Source organism: Podarcis pityusensis, assembly GCF_964106645.2.
Source record: "Podarcis pityusensis genome assembly, chromosome: 7".
Taxonomy (NCBI): domain Eukaryota; kingdom Metazoa; phylum Chordata; class Lepidosauria; order Squamata; family Lacertidae; genus Podarcis; species Podarcis pityusensis.
Window position 1 is genome coordinate 38,493,561 of NC_138031.1, and position 19,900 is coordinate 38,513,460.

Genomic DNA, 19,900 nt, shown 5'->3' on the forward strand with positions numbered 1-19,900 from the left:
GCCATCAATCTTGCTTCTACGACCATCAGCAAGATAAGTTGAGTCTTTTCCGTCGGCTGGCTTCCCCAGGGTCTTAAAGTCCTCCCAACTGTTGCAGATAATCCTGCTGCTGCCAGAATCCAGCAACCATGTTCCTGGAGGTATCTTCCTCTCCTCTTGAGAAAATGCAGACACAAGTTGAGCAGAATGCATGTTCTTCTTCCCTGAAGAGAACCCCTTCTGCTTACGTTTCTGCGTCGATTGCTGTCTCTGCTCCATGCCGTCTCCTGGAGGTTTTGCCCTGCATTGACATTGGAGATGCCCGGGTTGGCTGCGTCTATAGCACCTCCTCACTGCCATGGCCAAGTCCAAACCTTGGTGTGCTACATTGGCAGATTCTGGCGCTGGCCCCCTCAGGTGCAACTTCTCCGCCCTTGGAGTTCAGCCTGTCTATCTGACCTTCTTTCAGCTTCTTTGGTCAATCTTCCGACAACATACTCAAGGGTCAGACCTCGGGGACGCATACTCTCCTTGCTGTTAATCGCGGGCAATCAGTTTCAGGCAAACTTGAAAGGATAATGTATGTTTGGTCAGTCTCATCATAACGCTTACCTCTCTGCTGTAGTTGAAGAAACAGAGATTTCAGCGTTTGAAGATGAGTTGCCAAACTCTCACCTTCTTTCATAACAGTCCTGAACGGCCTTCTGGTCAGAGAAATTATAGTTCCAGCAGTTTCTCTGACATGCATTGTACTTTTAATTCTAGCACTCAAACACTGTGCTGGCATTTGCTACATGCAATAACAGAGTTGCTCAAACACAGCACAATTTGGGCATGAGCCCTTTCATTCAGCCGTCTTTTCTCAGCAGAGTCCCGGCTCGAAACCTCAGTTTCAACACAGTCCCACAAACCATCTCTTAGCAACTGCTGCATTTTTATCAACCAACTCAGCCAGTTGCTTTCTCAGAGAAGTTCAAAAGGAATGCCTCCCCCAAGATTTATGACTTGGGAAGACTGGAAATCTGCCATCTCTGCTGGTGCTTGCTGAGTCCCTTCTGTGGGGCCTCCAGCAATCTCTCCTGACTCTCTCTTTAGAGTCTGACTGGACGGTCCTGGGTGGCACTCACCGGCTTCTAGCTGCTGCCTCTGTCGACCCTCGGGTCCTGCCTGCCTCTGCAACTGGTGTAGCTGCTCTGTGAGTTGCCTACTGTGGTCCTCTAGCAGTTCAAACTGTTCCAGTAGCCGACACTGAGTGCTTTCCTGATCCTCAGATCCTAGCCCCTCCAGCGTCGCTGCAGACAGTTACAGCTTGCCACCAACTCCTCCAACACACAGCCACTGGCTCCATACACCACCAGAACTCACCAGCTCCCTGCTCAGATGCTGTCAGTTGTTTTGCACTCTGCACACACTCAGAAACACTGGGCCCATAACCTGTCAGTGTTTGAAAAAGAAAAGGTTCTGACCTCCTTTTTACTCCTTTGCCTAGTCCTCAGACCTTAGTTGGCACAAAAGAGTCTTTGAGAAAGAGTATTCTTGCAGAGTATTGCTGCTTTTATTCTTAAAAAGTCTTCTCCAACCACGACTGACAGCTTTTACACACACCAAACGCAACCAGCTACCAACCAACCAACCAACCCACACCCAACACTAACACTGACCACTCTATATACACAGGTACAATTCGCTGAAAGGTTGCATGAGTCATTGTAGGCCGCTGACTCATGCTGACTTAGTTCTTTTAGCATTAAAGAAACAGCAGCCAATTTTTAGCCGTGACAAGCAATGGAAGAAATTCCCCTGAACATATGGGAAAATAATATCTGAGATACAGTGATGTCTTAACATCTCACCAGACAGGAGGGCAATTAAAGGCATAACAAATAGAGATACTTTCCAAGAAATGTGGAGCTCTTTCTTTAACTCTGTTAATGACAAAAATCAAGGCCTGATTATACCAGCTGCTCAGTCTTCTCAGAGGAGAGGTTTGAACACTGAATGTGTGAGCTTATGTCTAAAGTCAATGGAAAGAACAAACATTATTAGATGTACTGCTGGATAAGGGTTTAATGGTAATTGTTAATGTATTCGTATTTGTTTAAAAACCAGCAAAAATTGTTTGTGTTTTTTTTTTTTTAAATTACACAAATTGAGGCGGATGAAGAAATAATTGGTTGGGTCATATTCAACTTATCTTCCCCTCCCTTTCCAAATATCCTGACTGAAATACACTATGGTTGAATGCCCAGCAAGGGAGACTGGAAGACGATGATACAAGGATAACATTGCTAAAACGTCTCTTTTTCCTACATGTTTCATTTGAGGATTCTGGGATAACTCATTTTCAGTGTGCAAAGCAAGAAGCATTGCCTGTTTACCTTGAGGCTGGGTCATCTGGAAAAGGTATATGCTGCAAACAGAGTAGGGATGGTTGAATCTGTCAATTTTTGGTTTCTCTCAGTTTCTGACCCCACATCCCTGGACTGCTGTGAGCCATGCTGTAAGATCTAGACTTCCTCCATGCAGGCTGAATTTGTAAATAGGTGAATAAACCAAATTTATTAAAGTACGACAATCTCCGCTGTCTATTCTCCAAAGGGACACAGACCCTGTGTGCGGGCCTGGGAATCCATGGGCTCTTGCCAGTCCTCAGCAGAGAGAGGGGCAGACACCCGACTTTTGTATCAATGTTGTATTTTTCTTGACGGTGGATGGTGTAAGTAGCTTGTTCCTTGACTTGTTCATTCTGTTCAAGGTAGAAAGGAGCTATAAGCAAAGGGAGACAACATAGTTGTCAGAATTCCTACCTTTTATCCTTTGCCAAGAACAGGCTTTATGTGATTCACCATGCTACTATGCAATGCTTGCTATTACCTCGCGCAGCATGTTTAACTGCATATGGGAATAAAACCTAGTTGTATCGTTTCCAAAAAGCTTGTTTTCTTCATAGGGTGTCACACCCATCAGAGTCTCTTTAAAAATCACAAAGGGATGCATCACATTAGGAGTGAAACAGCCTATGAAAAAACCACGAGAGAACTTCTGCTGGTCCCATGGAGAGGTAACTGATGTAAAGGGAATTTAGGCTTATCAGGAATGTAAGTAAAAAGTTTGTGTTTCATAGACTTGTAGCGTTGGAAGGAACCCCAAGGAATCTCAGTACATGGACCCCCATCAAACTGGAAACCATACCAGACCCTGCTAAGCATTGCAAATGTGCTAGCAGTTGTGTTATTTGTCTGTCCGTGAACAGGGGTCAGCAGAATGTATGTGTGTGTGTGTGTGTGTGTGTGTGTGTGTGTGTGTGTAAAAACCAGTTGTATGAAAACTATAGCCTGTTTACAAACTGTCAACTTAAAACACAGCTAGGGTGTTCTTTTTTTAATCAGGGTTTATCTGAAATTGGTTTAGGGGAAAACTAACCAATATTCAGTATTTCATAAGAAATAACATGACATTAGCCACATATAGATGGTGGCTAATGTCATGAGTAAACAGATCTCCAAACCAGCAATAGGAGAGCACTGGATGCTGAGCAAACCCAGACTTAAATATATGCAATATAAAACACTTTGTTTTAGTCACAACTGGAATTTATCATTCTTCTAATACCAGTAGAATCATAGAAGGTAAATGGCCCCTGGATGGTTAAGTCCAGTCAAATGTGGCTATGGGGTGCGGCACTCATCTTGCTTCAGGCCGAGGGAGCCGGTGTTTGTTCATAGACAGCTTTCTGGATCATATGGCCAAGCATGACTAAACTGTTTCTGGTGCAATGGAATACTGTGAAGGAAGTCAGAGAACATGGAAACGCTGTTTACCTTCCTGCCATAGTGGTAACTATTTATCTCTTTGCACTGGTATGCTTTTGAACTGCTACTGTAGGTTGGCAGAAGCTGGGACGGAGCAACAGGAGCTCACCCCGTTGCGCGGATTCAAACTGCTGACCTTCCGATCAGCAAACCCAAGAGGCTCAGTGGTTTAGACCACAGCACCACCCATGTCTCTTAGAATCAGAGTTGGAAGGGACCCTGAGGATCATCTGGTATAACCCCCTGCAAGCTTCTTTCCTTAAGGTACACAAATGGGGGGGCACTACATAGGGGAAGCTGTTTGTACACATATCTGCAGAAGAAATATACAACTCTGCAGTAATATAATGCCACATATTTTTACTCAACTAGCTATTTAGACATAGGGTAATCTGGTCATCAATATATTTGAACCTTAATTGGGCATTCCATTTGAACAGCAAGACTCTAGTGTGAAGGGAGCTGCTTTACTAATGTGCAGGGTTTCCAACACAGAGATGGGAATCCTCATAAATTCAGTGGTGCTCACTTCTGAGTAGACGGGGTTTGTTTTGCAGCCATTAACTTTATCTCTAAGGTGTCACAACACTAATTTTTTTTATTTTTGCTGCCAAAATCTAACAGGGCTACCTCCAGACATCTGTGATCACACATAGAAGGCAATTGGTTTTAAATCTTATAATGATGACAAAAAGAGGACAATACATATGTATAAAGCCTCCATAGAAAATAGCAGGACAGAGAGCAATGTACCGGGGGGAAATGGCACAGCAGTTGAATGAAACCAGCTTGCTTTGTGACTAGTGCTCTTTCCCAAAAAAGAACCCAACCATGAAGTTGTTACAGTAAGTCACTGGGCGACTCAGGGCAACCCTGAACAGATGCCAGTTCTCCATGGTTCTTGTTAAGTTGTGGGCGAACATATCAGACGACACAGCGATTCTTCAAACAGCTCTTGTTTATTCAAAGGCCAGAACAGAACTGAACTGAAGAGCTCAGTCAGCCTGCTTATATAGAGCTCCAGAACAACGTAACTGTTGCAACTTTCTAAAACTATCCAATCACTGAACATCACTTTCGATCCTTCATTTGCATACAAACTATCCAATCACTGAACGTCACTTTCGATCCTTCATTTGCATAACTATCTACAGTATCCCACTGCTGGCCCAGGGTGAGAACTTCAGTACATAACAGTTCTGGTGCGCCCCCACCTCCCCTCGTTTTCTTAGATTCAGGCGGATGACGAGAGCAGCTCAGAAGGGCCTTGCATAAACGCACATGAGTGCAATGGTAGAGGCTTCACTGGAATGCTTAAAGCCCACCACCAGTACACGGGAAAAGGATATACGAATTGGCCCCTCCATGTAGCTTAACAAATTGTGGCTAGGAACGGCTAGGAGTGGAGTCATAGATCTAAAAAAGGGGTAGACTTGCACACGCTGGCCAGCTTCTGTTTTGACTCAAATTGTTTGTTTGGGGCTTCTCAGAAGTACATAAAGACAAGAAGCAGGTGGAAGGAGCATCAGCTCACAATGGCGCCCACCTGAGAGGTGCCAGAACTACATTCTGACTGAAATGTGATGAATCATACATTACTAATACAGTGGTACCTCTGGTTGCAGATGGGATCTGTTCCGGAGCTCCAGTTAGATCCCAAGGTTTCTGCAACCGGAGATGCGTGTTCTATGCATGTGTGTGGTGCGACAGAGCACTTCTGCGCATGCATGTGTGGCGAGACCCAGAAATACACTTCTGGGTTTGCTGGGTGCATATCCTGAAGGATACGTAACAAGAGGGGCACGTAAGTAGAGGTACCACTGTATTGTACATCCCAGCAATGAATGTTGAAAAAACAATATGTCTACTTGGCAAGTTATAATGGGAAAACTAGAAAAATAGTAAATAGCATGAGATTTCATGAATGTCTCTGGGGTGGCAATTCAAACTAATGTACTGCATTTTCTGTTTTCCAGGTAAATGGTGTGGGGGGGAAACCATTACGATTGTGGAAAATTCCACTTGATTTCTTTGTTTCATTGGCATACACTTGATGCTTCAGATCAGGAAACAATGAGCTGCTTTACTCAAATGCTGGAAAACTGGATTAGTTTTCCTTATTTAGAAGACTACCTGACCTCGGTGGCTCACCCTCTGTGGCTTTTTGTGCTTCCGATGTTGTTTTATTCAGAAATATTGGTTTTCTGGTTTTTTTCCTCTTGTGCCTCACTATTGTTATATATTTACAAGATGACTAACCACCAAGAAAATGATTTTTATAGCAAATTTTGGGACAAGCCAAGGCAAGTTATGGCTAAAGTTGTAGATACATATGGAAAGATATGGCATGGTGAGTAAAGGTTTCTTTCATACCAATTATTCCATCTTATGAGCCACTATACTTTCATAGTACTGAGCATCAGAATTTCAGGCTTCAAGCACTGGAACAATAGTTGCCACAGTGCATCAGGAGTGTAGCTCTGAACCCACCTTGGGGTCACAACAGCTACAAGTTTGGTTTGGCTTCATAAGGATCAAAACAAAGCCATCAATATTTATTTATGTAATAAGCAATCATAAAGAAATACAAAACTTTTTATGAGGTATGAAATTAAGACATATCACAGAAGAAAGGGTCAATTGGTGACTGCATAAACACCATACATTTAATCACCTTTGAAGCATGCCTCATCTCCAAAAGAAACTTGGGGGAATGTTGCTTACACCCAGTGCTTTTTTCCTGTCGGTATACATCATCGGTACATTGTACTGCCACCTCTTTTTCCCGTGCCACCATCTTGCTGCCACTTGCCCATCCCCCATTCACTCCCCCTGCACCTTTGCTGCTTTCTCCTCCAAAATCTCTACTGCTTCCCTCGCCTGCAGTCATGCCAGAGCCGAGGCACTTTGGCCATTGTAAGAGTCATGCCAAAGCACCTCCAGGAGGATTCCCCTGCAGCCACGGGAAGCAGCAGTAATGGAGGAGGAGGAAGAAGCAGCAAAATAGTACCTCGGGTTAAGAACTTTGCTTCAGGATGAGAACAGAAATCACGCGGTGGCGGCGGCGGCAGCAGGAGGCCCCATTAGCTAAAGTGGTACCTCAGGTTAAGAATGGTTTCAGTTAAGAACAGACCTCCAGAACGAATTAAGTTCTTAACCTGAGGTACCACTGTAGCTGTCTCAAAGGCTGGGCAAAAAATGTTTCCACCTATGCCCAAATGTAAGCAAGGAAAGAACATTTCAGGAGAGTAGGTGTCCCCCTTATTTAATTCTGCGACCACCACAGAGTAAGCTCTATTTCCTGTGGATGACAACCTAGCACCCACAATGCTTGAGCATATAGCAGAGCTTTTTACCTGACCTTTAGTTTTTCTGAACCACATTGTTTTCCTCCACTAAAAGATGATGATATCGTATTTAGTTTCATCAAAGCAATATTTATTTGTTAAACTTTGTATTATTTTCAGGTTATGAAGTTATGGACATGGAACGTCTCCCTAAAGGTCCAGGGATTATTATTCTCTACCATCCACCTTTTCCTATCAACTATATATTATTTCTGACTAAACTTTATAAAAAGACAGGGTTATACTGCCATTCAGTAATTGATCACATGTTGTATTGGACGCCAGGTAAATGATTTAAATTCAAATCATGCCTTTTTAGATAAAAATGTATAAAATATGACATAAAACAAAGGGATTAAATATAAAACAGTGCATCAGGCAAGCAGGTAAAAAGCAACAGAAAATAAAATACCACCAATAGGTGAAATTGCACTCAGTCTCACTCTATTGCTTACCAGAAAAAGATTACTCCAAGAACATGTGAGCAAAAGAGGAACTAGCATAAAGGTCACCTTTCATGAAATCATGAAGAAGATTTGCAGAGAGCTGTACTTGTGATCCATAATAGTGCAATATCATTTGAATAACGACACTTATTCACACTATTTCCTAAATAAGAGTTATATAAAGTTCATTTTTCTGTTTGGGGTTTATTTTTTTAGGGATGAAGATAATGTGTGATGTTGTCTTATTGAGAGATTTCACGAATGCTGAATGTGTGGAAATTCTGAAGAAAGGCTATTTATTGGGCATTATACCTGGTGGAGCTAGAGAAGCAAACTTTAGTAATGATTACAGCTTAATGTGGGGTAACCGCACAGGTTTTGCTCGGATAGCTTTGGAGGCGAAAGTGGTGAGTGACCTTTGGGCAATTTGCATTGACCTCAAGATTATCCTGGAAATGACGTATGACATAATGTGTTAAAATCCTTGATCTAGCATCCTAAATAGCCAAGAATGGCAAACATCCTGTTTTGGTGTCAAATGATTATCTGGAGAGCCACAAATCAGTGGCATTTGGAAAGAAAAACAGCTTTTCTTTCTTTTTTTCTCTTCAATTCCTGAAAATCTGGGGGATAGCTTGTGAAATTTCTTCATCTGAGATATTTGAATTGAAGCCAATTAAATAATTTATGAGTTGCCTGTCATTATAATACCAAATGTGAAGCATTCTTCCTATTCTTTAACAAAAATAAAGGCAGGACGGTTGGGGGGAAGTAGTTATCCAGTTCTCGCCTTTCTTTTCATTTTTATTCCATCTTTTATCTTTTAGCCCATCATCCCTATATTTACCCAAAACATGTGTGAAGCATACAGGACCATTGGAAAGACAAGTGAGCTAAATATCCTATGTTCCTTGGTTGACCAAGAGCTCTGATATCAGGCAATAAATATTTTAGTATTTTTTTTAAAAAAGAATATCTATTTATTACCTACTAGTAGAGTTTATTCCATGTACACTTATCTGCAAAAAAGCTGTGCTGCCTGCCTCAGAACTGAGTGAACATGTCCTTGCCTAGTTTCCCATTAAATTTAAAACAAAGCTACCACAGATAAATGTGGTAGCAACCCTAACATGGAGGGGAACTGAGCAGAAAACATACCATATTCTGCAGTCTATTGCACAACCTATGACCCTGATTGCAAAGCATGAGAAGAGCTGACTGAATATCTTGCATCTCTTTCCCAAAGCACTTATATTATTTAACTCTTCCACGCTGCGATGTATGGATTGTAACTGCCAAACACTCAGAATGCCAACTAATTTGAAATGCTTTCCTAATCTTCTTCCATTTCATACACAGGGCTGACAAAATGGCTGTATGAGAAAACTCGATGTACATTCCTTCCCGCTTATGGAGGGTTCCCAGTGAAATTGAGGACATATGTTGGAGAACCCATCCCATATGATCCAAATATAACTGCCACAGAGCTGGCTGAAAAAGTAAGTGAACCCTACACTTGGAAGTAAAGAAGCAGAATATTTTTTCCCTGTTGGTTTCTCTCTCTTTCAGTTCTAAATTGTATTCTGCGTACAGTGGTACCTCGGGTTACAGACGCTTTAGGTTACGCGTTTTCGGGTTGTGTACCACGCCGAACCTGGAAGTTCGCGCTGTGCACATGCGCAGAAATGCCGAATCGCGACCTGTGCGTGCACAGATGCGGCGCTGCAGGTTGCAAATGTTGTGGGTTGCGAATGTGCCTCCCACACGGATCACGTTCGCAACCTGAGGTTCCACTGTACTCACTTCCTCATTCTATATGACCAGAGATAGGGTTCATTATATACACTTTTGTGCATCATTTTCCTCGCTCAGTTTCCCTCTTCTTAACTTGTTCAGACTAATTAAATGGGAGAAACTATGCATTTTATCTAGTGCAGCACAAAGAGAGATCTGCTCACACAATGGAAGTTTTTCTCCCCCACTATAGAAGGTCCCTCTAAGTCACCCCAGTGCCAATTTTTGAGGGTGGTGAGAGGGCTGAAGAGGAAAACAATTCATTGTACATGTGGTTGTGTGTTGCATGAGCCGAACTGCACTGTTGGATACCGCTCTCTTTAACAGCCATGATTCCAATCCAATGAGCTACCAACCCTGAATCTCCAACACATTTTTCGTTAGCTATTGCTTGTGCATCATCAATCTCCTAAATGGGATGCTGTTTCACAGAAGACAATTTTAAACACAGGTGCCATCTTTATGGTAAACTCTGGTATTACATTATAGTGTGACAATAAATCATTCTTAAAGAGTGCTGTTGGTTAGGACTGTTTAAAAGAAGCTCAACAATTTTGGGGCCTTCCTAAACGAGAAAACCAGGGTAAACATGAATAAAATGGGCTGGATTCACAGAGAGATGAGCGGTTGTGAAGGGTTAATCTTAATATTATCTGCACATAGTGAGTCTTTGCACTAAGCTTACTTCTGCATTTGTGGTTAAGCCAGCTAGCAGAAAGTGCTGCTGTTAACTAAAAACCAACCAGACAGGCTGAGGGGTCGTTTCCTGCCTTGCGCTTCCTGCTTCAGTAATGCAAGATAAGAAAAGACACGTACAAGGGAGTAAGGGAGTGCTTAGCTAGCAAAAAGACACGTGTACGAAGGAGAGGGGAGGGAGTGCTTAGCCAGCAGAAAGGCACACGTACAGGGGTAAGAGGAGGGGGTGCTTAGCCAGCAGTGCTTAGCCAGCAATATAGATATGCCCTAAAAAGGAATAAATTGAAAACTTGCCAGCTGATTGGGGAAGTTTGGGGGAAGTTTGGGAGGTGGGTGAATGCTCTCAAGTATAAGAATGCTTGCTGGACATAGTAAAGTTGCAGCCAGATTTCAGAAGCTATTCTGCTGGTTGTCTCTGCGCACAGATTAAACTCTTTTCTCCAAAGAAGAAACTTTCCTGGTGTTATTTTACTCTTTCTTCGGTCCTGGGGACGCGGGCAAACGATTCCCTGGTGCAATAAGGCTTCAGTTGTATTGTAGAGTTTGCTGGCCCCGGCTCCTCTTGCTCAACCCTCCATGCCTAAAAAGCTGCTCTTGAGTGTTGATACACAAGGCCTCTCACGAAACACATCTCTGAATACAAATGACTGGATTTACATTTGCAGCACCGTCCCTCAAAATAAATTCACTTGCTTACATTTTTGCTGGAAAGAAGGAGATTCTGGATGCCACAGATTCTGATGTCTTTTGCTTTTTCCTCACTGATATTAATAATTGTGAATATCTATTTTGTTTTTCTTTCAACAGGCAAAGACTGCACTTGAAAATCTTCGGGATAGGCACCAAAAAAGGCCAGGAAATATATTAAGAGCTCTTTTAGAACGATTTGATAAGCATGACAAAGCCAACTAGTCCATATAAAACAAACCATATGTTTGTAATAGGAAAAATTAATAATTATGTAATTAAAGCTAAGTCAACATGCATAGAATTGTGCTGGATTGTATATGAATTATTTGGAAGGGTCCCCAGCTCAGTAGCTCAGCACCTGCTGTGTGTGCAGAAGGTCCTAGGTTTGGAAGAGGTACAAGTGCTTTTCTGCCCTATCCTGCAATACTCCCAGAATCCCCTTTTTGGGGGAACTTGCATTAGTAGAGGCAGAATCAAAGAGTATAATGGGAAGGCGAGTGTTTAACTGAAACATGAAATAATATTACATGTGAAAGAGTAATGTCTATAAATCACCTGTATTAAAACAGTGGCACTTCTTTCATGTTTATAAAAGGGTGCTCCATGATCTGAGCCCTATAAAGCAAGTCTTCATAAACACATAGCAAGAAAAGTAGAGAACATAAAAATATAGCCAGGCTTGGTGAAAAAAGTGACTGATCTAACAAAAACAGCCAACTCAGCTTTGAATCTGAGTCTCAGCAATCCACGTGCAGTTAATCAGCTAAAGAAAACTGTCCCAGGCTTACATCTTAAACCTGAGGATTACTGAAATTGGGATCAGAATCTGAGATGGAGTGGGGTGCTAGAGAAAGAGCAGGGGGCAGACATGGCTGAACAGTTTGTATGTGGGGTAGGTAGGGTTGTGCAATATATCAATAAATTTTTAGAAACCAGTTTGAAGAGCATATCCCGATGACCATCTTGAGCTTGTGACATATCACCAGAAGGAGCCTGACCTATCACAGCTGCTTGAGTTGAAGGGGGATTCACACTATCCATGCTTAAGGCCTGGAAACAAGAAGTAGGCACATTGCCACCAACCCCATCCCCACTAATCCCCTTGTCTCATTATCCATTATCAGTCATGCAGCCCAAACCTTTCACATAGAAAATGGCAAACCAAGGACCTATACTGTCTTGCAGACTTCTACAAAAACAATAAACCCATATCAACACAGGAATTACAGGATAAAGTAGGAGGCATTCAAGTATCCTGGCTAACGCACCATCAACTGCACCCCCCCTAAATAACAACAAAGCCTTCTTTTGTCAGCAGAGGGACATGGTAGGGGGGTAGTATCTGCAATATACAAAATACTACAGTGGTACCTCAGGTTAAGTACTTAATTCGTTCCAGAGGTCCGTTCTTAACCTGAAACTGTTCTTAAACTGAAGCACCACTTTAGCTAATGGGGCCTCCTGCTGCCGCCGCGCTGCCGGAGCACGATTTCTGTTCTCATCCTGAAGCAAAGTTCTTAACCTGAAGCACTATTTCAGGATTAGCGGAGGCTGTAACCTGAAGCGTATGTAACCTGAGGTACCACTGTACTTTACAACGCCGCAATCGCACTTGACACAATTAAAAAAACAATGGGAACATGACATAGGTTACAAAATAAGCTCTACCCAATGGACTACAATTTGGTCCAAACCTCCCTTTAAATCCACCTCAGCCAAAAGAAGAGAACTCACTTTGAAACTTATCTATAGATGGCATCTGACCCTGAGGAAATTGGTGTTAATACATCCAGGAACCTTATCAAAATGCTGAAGAGGCTGTACCTCTACAGGCACATACCTTCACATGTGGTGGGAATGTTCCCAAATCCAACCCTTTTGGACAGCAGTCCTACAAAAAATATGTAACATAACTAAGGAGGTCTTGGAACCCACTCCAGAATTGGCCCTATTTTCCAAAACAATAATGTTCACTTACACCACAAAGAGCTTATAACCCACCTACTCTCAGCAGCCAGAAACGTCATAGTTAGACACTGGAGAGACTTGTCTGCAGTAAGCATGGACCACTGGTACCAAATTGAAAAGACCTTATTAGAAAAATTAACCGACAAACTAAAACTGACATGAAGACCAAAAAAAGAGGACACCTTCACTCTGGTATGGCTCCCTTTTGTTACACACACAGCTCAAGCTGGCAACAGTGATAGCAGGGATATACCAACAGCATTCAGATCAATATGGCTAACTTGACCTAATATTTCACACACAGCCTTCTGCAACTTCAAACAAATCTCACTGTAGTTCATCAGAGGCAATAAAAGGCAAATAAACACGGCCTGCCCCCAATCTTCTCTCATCGTCAATGTAAACCAATAAATATACAGAAAGAGAACCTACTCAACTGACACTGGCATAAAACTCCATAGCTACCATCTACGGACCAGCAGCTTTTACAGCCTCAGAGGTTCCAGAATTATTAAAACAGCTGATCAACTCACATGTAACAAAAAACAAACAAACCACTATAACCTTATACAAATGTTTATTATAAGCATATCAGTTTGATAGGCAAATATTAAGAGAGGAGCGGAATAATGAATTAGGGATGTCAATCTTGGCCAAGCAATGAGAACCTGTGCTAAATTCTACAACATGGGGGTCTCTGGACCTTAGACCAAGAGTCATACAACAAAAAATATTATTTAGAATTTACTGTACTCGACTACGTTTGTTTAGGAAAGGGCTGTCTATGACATCTAGCTGCTGCAGATTTAATAGGGACAATGCTTCAAATTTCTTGACGAGCTGTCTGTAGTAAAATCAGCACAGCATAATTTAATCCCAACTATCAAACGGATGGTATTGGAGATCTCAGATAATGCCTGGAGCACAAGTCCATTCACCCCTTTTGGTGTGGCGGCATTGCAGGACGGTAGAGGATCCACTGGGGCCCCAACGAGGGAACCATGCATTTGGTGCCCTTCCTGATAGGTGGTAGGGGCTTATCAGAAGCCGGATCCTGGCATGCACCCTGCTTTGGTGAATGTGGATGCAGGCTGGGACTTGTGCTGTGTCAGGGGGCAGTGCCGATGGAGCATGAAGGCTTCCTTCAGGTCCACCCCCTGGCCATTTAAGCAGCCCACACCTGCCAGAATTTATGCTCTTAGTCATGGCAAGAATTGAGTCCTAGGGGCTCCTGGATGCTTTGCTCATTCATTTGGGGGGAAACAATTTGGGCCAACACAAGGATATTGATCTAACATGGGTTATAATCGAGGACTTGCAGACATTGCACAACCTGTACCCCTCCATAAGCCTAGGCTGGTACGAGATGCTGGAGAGACAATGGCAGAACCCAGACTCAACCGGGCATGGCAAAAGGTTAATTGCGCAGTGAGGCGCTGCATACTACAGTGGGGTCGTTGAGTGATTTACCACCCCAAGATCACATTCTCAGACGAGATCCTGTTCAGGCTGGATGGCGTGCATCTTTCCTTATCAGGAAACAATATTTGGTTGCCAGATATTGTTATGTACTGAAGTTCTCACCCTGGGCCAGCAGGGGGATACTGTAGATAGTTATGCAAATGAAGGATCGAAAGTGACGTTCAGTGATTGGATAGTTTTAGAAAGTTGTTACAGTAACGTTGTTCTGGAGCTCTATATAAGCAGGCTGACTGAACCCTTCAGTTCAGTTCTGTTCTGCCCTCTGAATAAACAAGAGCTGTTTGAAGAATTGCTGTGTCGTCTGATATGTTCACCCACAACTTAACACTGGCGACGAGGATGGGATCAATGGACATCAGAGCACAGCCAGATGTGGCCACCCTCGGAACTGAGCCGTATCACTGAGCTGAATCACTGAGCGAAATCACTGAACAGAACCAATTCAGAGCTGACTGTTCTGGCTAGAGCACTGTGTTCCATCCATCGCCCTCAATGCCGGCATCAGAATCATGGCTTCACTTGTGCCTCTGGCTGTTTGCGCCAGCCTCTGAATCATGGGACTCCTACCTCGCTCGGTTCGACTGCTACCTCCAAGCCAACGAGCTGACAGAAGTATCACAGGAGCGGAAGCGGGGCCTATTCCTCAGCCTCTGTGGGCCTGAGGTGTTTGAGACGGCCCGAGCATTGCTTTCACCTGAAGCAGTCCAGGCAGCACCGTGGGACACGATCCAAGAGAAGCTCCGCAACCACTACGCACCAAAGCCGTCCAAGATTGCTGCCCGCCATGCGTTCTACCACCGGAACCAGGCAGAGGGGGAGTCAATTAACAACTACACCGCTGCCCTCCGACAGGCTGCAATGCACTGCGAGTTCCAAGACTTAGATGATGTCCTGATGGACCAAATCGTCTGCGGGGTCCAGGACATCCATCTGCAACGGTGTCTCCTCGCCAAGCAAGACCTCACACTGCAGAAAGCCATTGAGGAGGCCGTGGCCTTGGAAGCTGCCCAGGAGATCCGCAAGGCCAGCAGCCCGCGTCTTGCTAGGAAGCCAGTTCCAGTGCATCATGAAGAGCCCAGCAGTGATGAGGCATCCTCCAGTGAAGACGATGACGTGCACCAGACAAAGCGGGAGTGCAGAAAGTTCCAAGAGAAGTCCAAGGGCCAATCGGAATGTGCCGGCTGCGGAGGCAACCATTCCCATGCCAAGTGTCGATTCAGAGACGCCATCTGTCGCAAGTGTTCCAGAAGGGGCCACATTGCTAAGGTCTGCCGATCGGCTCCGTCTGGCACCCCCTTCACCGACTCGCAAGTCCAAATCTTCACTCCAGTCCAAGGAAAGCTGTTTCGCTCTCACCAACTGCCACTGCCCATCTGGAACCACGATTGGCCAAACCGACTTGCCTACGCGACACAAGCTGAACGTCACGGTGCTCATTGAAGGAGCTCCATGTGACATGGAGATCGACACCGGGTCTGCCCTGTCCATCGTGTCTTGGAGCACCATCAAAAGACTGGTACCCAGAGTGTCCAAAAGGCAACTCGACTCTCACTGCGTACACCTGAGAGACTACCAGGGAAACGACATTCCCGTGGTAGGCGTTGGCCGGTTCTGGATCGCCTTCAAGGATTTTTCGGGCCTGCTCCGAATGGTGGTGGTCAAAGGGCAGCGGCCAAGCCTCCTAGGGCTAGACTGGTTTGATGCCCTCAGTCTGGCAGTCACTGGCATCAACTGCATCTCTAACGCAGAGACTGAGGGTCTGGTCAAAGACTTTGCCGAGGTTTTTGATGGCACTTTGGGTCAATATACAGGTACGCCCATCTCCTTTAGCCTTGATCCATCAAGCTAAAGCCACACTGGGTTCCCTTTGCTCTCAAGGCTATGGTGGACGAACAACTGGACAAGCTGATTGCCCAAGGAGTTTTGGAGCCGGTTGACCACGCCAAGCCAGACGGGTCGGTGAGAATCTGCGCTGACTACAAGTGCACGATCAACAAGGCACTTCAGCAGCACGCTTATCCGGTTCCTGTTGTCCAACACCTGCTGCATTCCCTGGGTGAGGGTAAGGTCTTCGCTAAGCTGGACCTTGCCCAAGCCTATCAACAACTGCCCGTCGATGATGCCACTGCTGAAGCCCAGACGATTGTCACCCACCGGGGGCATTCCATTGCCGCCGTTTGCAGTTCCGGGTGAGTGTGGCTCCTGGCATCTTCCAAAGCCTTATGGAGCGTCTCCTGCAAGGGCTTGCGGGCGTGGTACCATATTTTGATGACGTCTTGGTGTCTGCAGACTCACACCAGCAGCTGTTCGAGCGCCTCCGCACCGTGCTGACCAGGTTCCAGGAGGCCGGGCTCAAGGTAAAGCGGGGGGAAGTGCCAGATCGCTGTTCCACAGGTGGAGTTCCTGGGCTATCTTATCGACACCTCCGGCCTTTACCCGACCACATCCAAGATCCGCGCTATCCAGCAGGCCCCCGTCCCAAAGAACAAGACGGCGTTGCAGGCGTTCCTGGGACTGCTGAACTTTTATAACATGTTCCTACTCCACAAAGCCACGGTGGCTGAGCCTCTTCACTGACTCCTCAGCACAAAGACACCTTGGTCCTGGGGTCATCGGGAGACAGCAGCCTTCAAAGCGGCCAAGGCTCTCCTTTCATCGGACAGTGTGCTGGTACAGTACAGTGAAGCCAGGCCGCTGGTCCTTGCCTGCGACGCCTCACCTTCTGGCATCGGCGCTGTCCTTAGTCACCGTTTTCCAGACAGAAGAGAAGCACCGCTCACCTACTCAGGACCGCTATCTCTGACTGAACGGAATTACAGCCAGCTTGACAAGGAGGCACTGGCACTTGTGGCTGGAGTGAAGAGGTTCCATGAATACGGCAGGATTTTTGACCTCATCTCCGACCACAAGCTGCTCCTGGGCGTCCTCGCCGGTGATTGACCAACTCCACCGGTCCTCTCGCCGCGCATGCTGCAATGGACTGTTTTCCTGGCTGCCTACCACTACCAGCTCGTCCATCGCCCAGGGAAATCGATAAGCCATGGCGACACTCTCAGCCATTGCTCTCTTCCAGCGTTTGTGGAAGACCTGGCTCCTGCTTCATTGCTCCTCCTGATTGAGGATCTTCCGGCAGAGCCTGTATCGGCAGCCACTGTGGCATCCGCATCTGCCCAGGATTGCAGCATCAGCCGTGTGCTCAACTGGGTGTGGAGGGGGTGGCCACAAGGGCCTTTTGCCTCGGAGTTCCAGCTGTTTGCAACCAGACAACATGAACTCTCGGCTCATCGCGGCTGTCTGCTGTGGGGAGACCACGTTGTGATTCCCCAAAGACTCCGTCAAGTGTCCTTGAGGCTCTGCACGTTGGCCACCTGGGAATCATCAAAATGAAGGCGTTGGCTCGGTGTTACATCTGGTGGCCTAACATGGACGATGCCATCACTGCCTCGGTTTCCGCCTGTCAAGCGTGCCAAGAATCGAGGCCTGCGCTACCAGCAGCTAAGGGACACACCTGGGAGATGCCCAAGACACCCTGGTCGAGGGTGCACATTGATCTGGCAGGCCCCTTTTGTGGCCGGACCTTTATGGTAGTGGTGGACGCCTATTCCAAATGGCTGGACGTGGCCCTGATGCCCTCCACCACTACCAAGGCCATCATCCGGGTGCTGCGAGGCCTCTTTGCAACGCATGGGTGTTCTGATGTCCTTGTCACAGTTCATGTCAGGCACTTTTGAGCGGTACCTTTTGGGACTGGGCCTCCGCCATGCCCTAACAGCACCATTTCACCCATCCAGCAACGGGCAAGCAGAGAGAATGGTGCGCTCGACAAAAGAGGCACTGGCACACCTGGACCGGGGAGACTGGCACGAGCAGGTCGCCGAATACTTCTTCGTACAACACATCACCCCTCATGCGGCCACAGGGCAGAGTCCTGCCGAACTGCTTATGGGCCGCCGCCTCAGGTCCCTGCTTGACCAGCTGCGCCCAGACTTTGCTGTGGCCGAACCCCCAGGCTGTGCCAATGCGCCATGGTCATTTGTTCCAGGAAACCAGGTCTTTGCCTGGAACTTTGTGGGGGACATTCCTTGGGTGCCAGCCACAGTAGTGGGAGTCACTGGACCACGCTCGTACCAGGTGGCACTCGAAGACGGACCCTTGTGGCGCCGGCACACAGACCAGCTTAGGCGCAGGGTTGGGGACCTGGACACTACCGTGGTGCCCTCAACTGCACTCGTGGCTCCAGAACAGACACTTACAGATGGTGATGCTCCACGTACACCTCTCTCGCAAACTGCGGGCGTGGAGCCAAACCAAGCCACTTCAGAGGGTCTGCTGGAGTTCCCACAGACTCAGACCACTGCCGTACCTGACATTCCATCAACTCCACTTGTGGAGGTTCCAACCACAGCAGCGGATCCAGGGGACTTGGTTTCAACACCACCTAGGGTCACACCACAGCCTCAGCAAGAATTGGGCGGTCCCCCAGACTTGGCTACCAGTCCCTGGCGGTCTGGCAGAGTTTCCAAGCACCCAACTTATTTAAAGGACTATGTTGTTGGACATGTATCACTGTTGGTCTAAGTATGTGAAATGTAACCGATATGCTTTTGTGCCTAATTGAACCATTACGTGTAGTGCTGTATATAAGGAAACCATTACAATTGTAACTAACGCCTTATCTCAGTGGGGAGGGGTGTTATGTACTGAAGTTCTCACCCTGGGCCAGCAGGGGGATACTGTAGATAGTTATGCAAATGAAGGATCGAAAGTGACGTTCAGTGACTGGATAGTTTGTATGCAAATGAAGGATCGAAAGTGACGTTCAGTGATTGGATAGTTTTAGAAAGTTGCTACAGTTACGTTGTTCTGGAGCTCTATATAAGCAGGCTGACTGAGCTCTTCAGTTCAGTTCTGTTCTGGCCTCTGAATAAATAAGAGCTGTTTGAAGAATTGCTGTGTCGTCTGGTATGTTCGCCCACAACTTAACACTTTTGATTTTTTCACAGGTCCACTAAACATGTATATGTCCCCTCTGTTTTACCACACCTCCAGCACAGATTTGTTTTTGTCTTATACATTTTAGCTATTTTGGTAGGTGTTAAGTACCATCTATAAAGCATCTTGATTAGGTTTCCCCTCAATACTTCACAGGCTGTAAATTTCCAGTTCTTTCTCCATAGTTCTTCCCATGCTGTTAAGTTAATGGTTTTCCCAATATCTAAAGCGCACTTGATCATTACCTCCTTGACCTCTTCGTCTTTGACCTCCAACTTGAATAATGTATCATACATTTTTGATATTACCTTGGTTTTGTTTTATAATAACACTTTTTCTAATAATGAAGGTTTGTTTGAAAAACCATTTTTCTTATCTGTCCTGAACACTTCATGGAATTGATGGTATTGGATCCAACCCGTAAGGTATTGTTTAATTTCCTCATAATCTTTAATTACCAATTTATTGTCTTTTTCTTAATCAGATTTTTATATGTGGCCCATTCTTATCTTTCTTTTTAATTGTAATTGCTTCTACCTTTAATCCTTAGTCAATAACTGGTGTTATGTTACACAATATGTTATTCTGAAATATGAATCCTAATACAGGTGTGACTCCATACATTATGTCACTAAGCACTCTGTCTTTTTCACAATGCTTGGTTTCTTCATGCAGATGAAGAAACCATAAAACC

General features: G+C 45.4%; 1 protein-coding gene across 1 annotated transcript in view; it reads left to right on the forward strand.

The window, feature by feature from the left end:
* Positions 1–2,929: 2,929 nt before the first annotated feature.
* Positions 2,930–19,900, forward strand: part of LOC308481826 (uncharacterized protein) — a 201,673-nt gene continuing 184,702 nt past the window's right edge. Inside the window, exons 1-6 of the mRNA XM_081014531.1 lie at positions 2,930–3,077; positions 4,416–6,141; positions 7,259–7,423; positions 7,801–7,991; positions 8,412–8,472; positions 8,944–9,083. Coding sequence (XP_080870657.1) covers positions 5,772–6,141; positions 7,259–7,423; positions 7,801–7,991; positions 8,412–8,472; positions 8,944–9,083 — 927 coding nt within the window. The 5' untranslated portion in view covers positions 2,930–3,077; positions 4,416–5,771. The remainder of the gene's footprint in view (positions 3,078–4,415; positions 6,142–7,258; positions 7,424–7,800; positions 7,992–8,411; positions 8,473–8,943; positions 9,084–19,900) is intronic.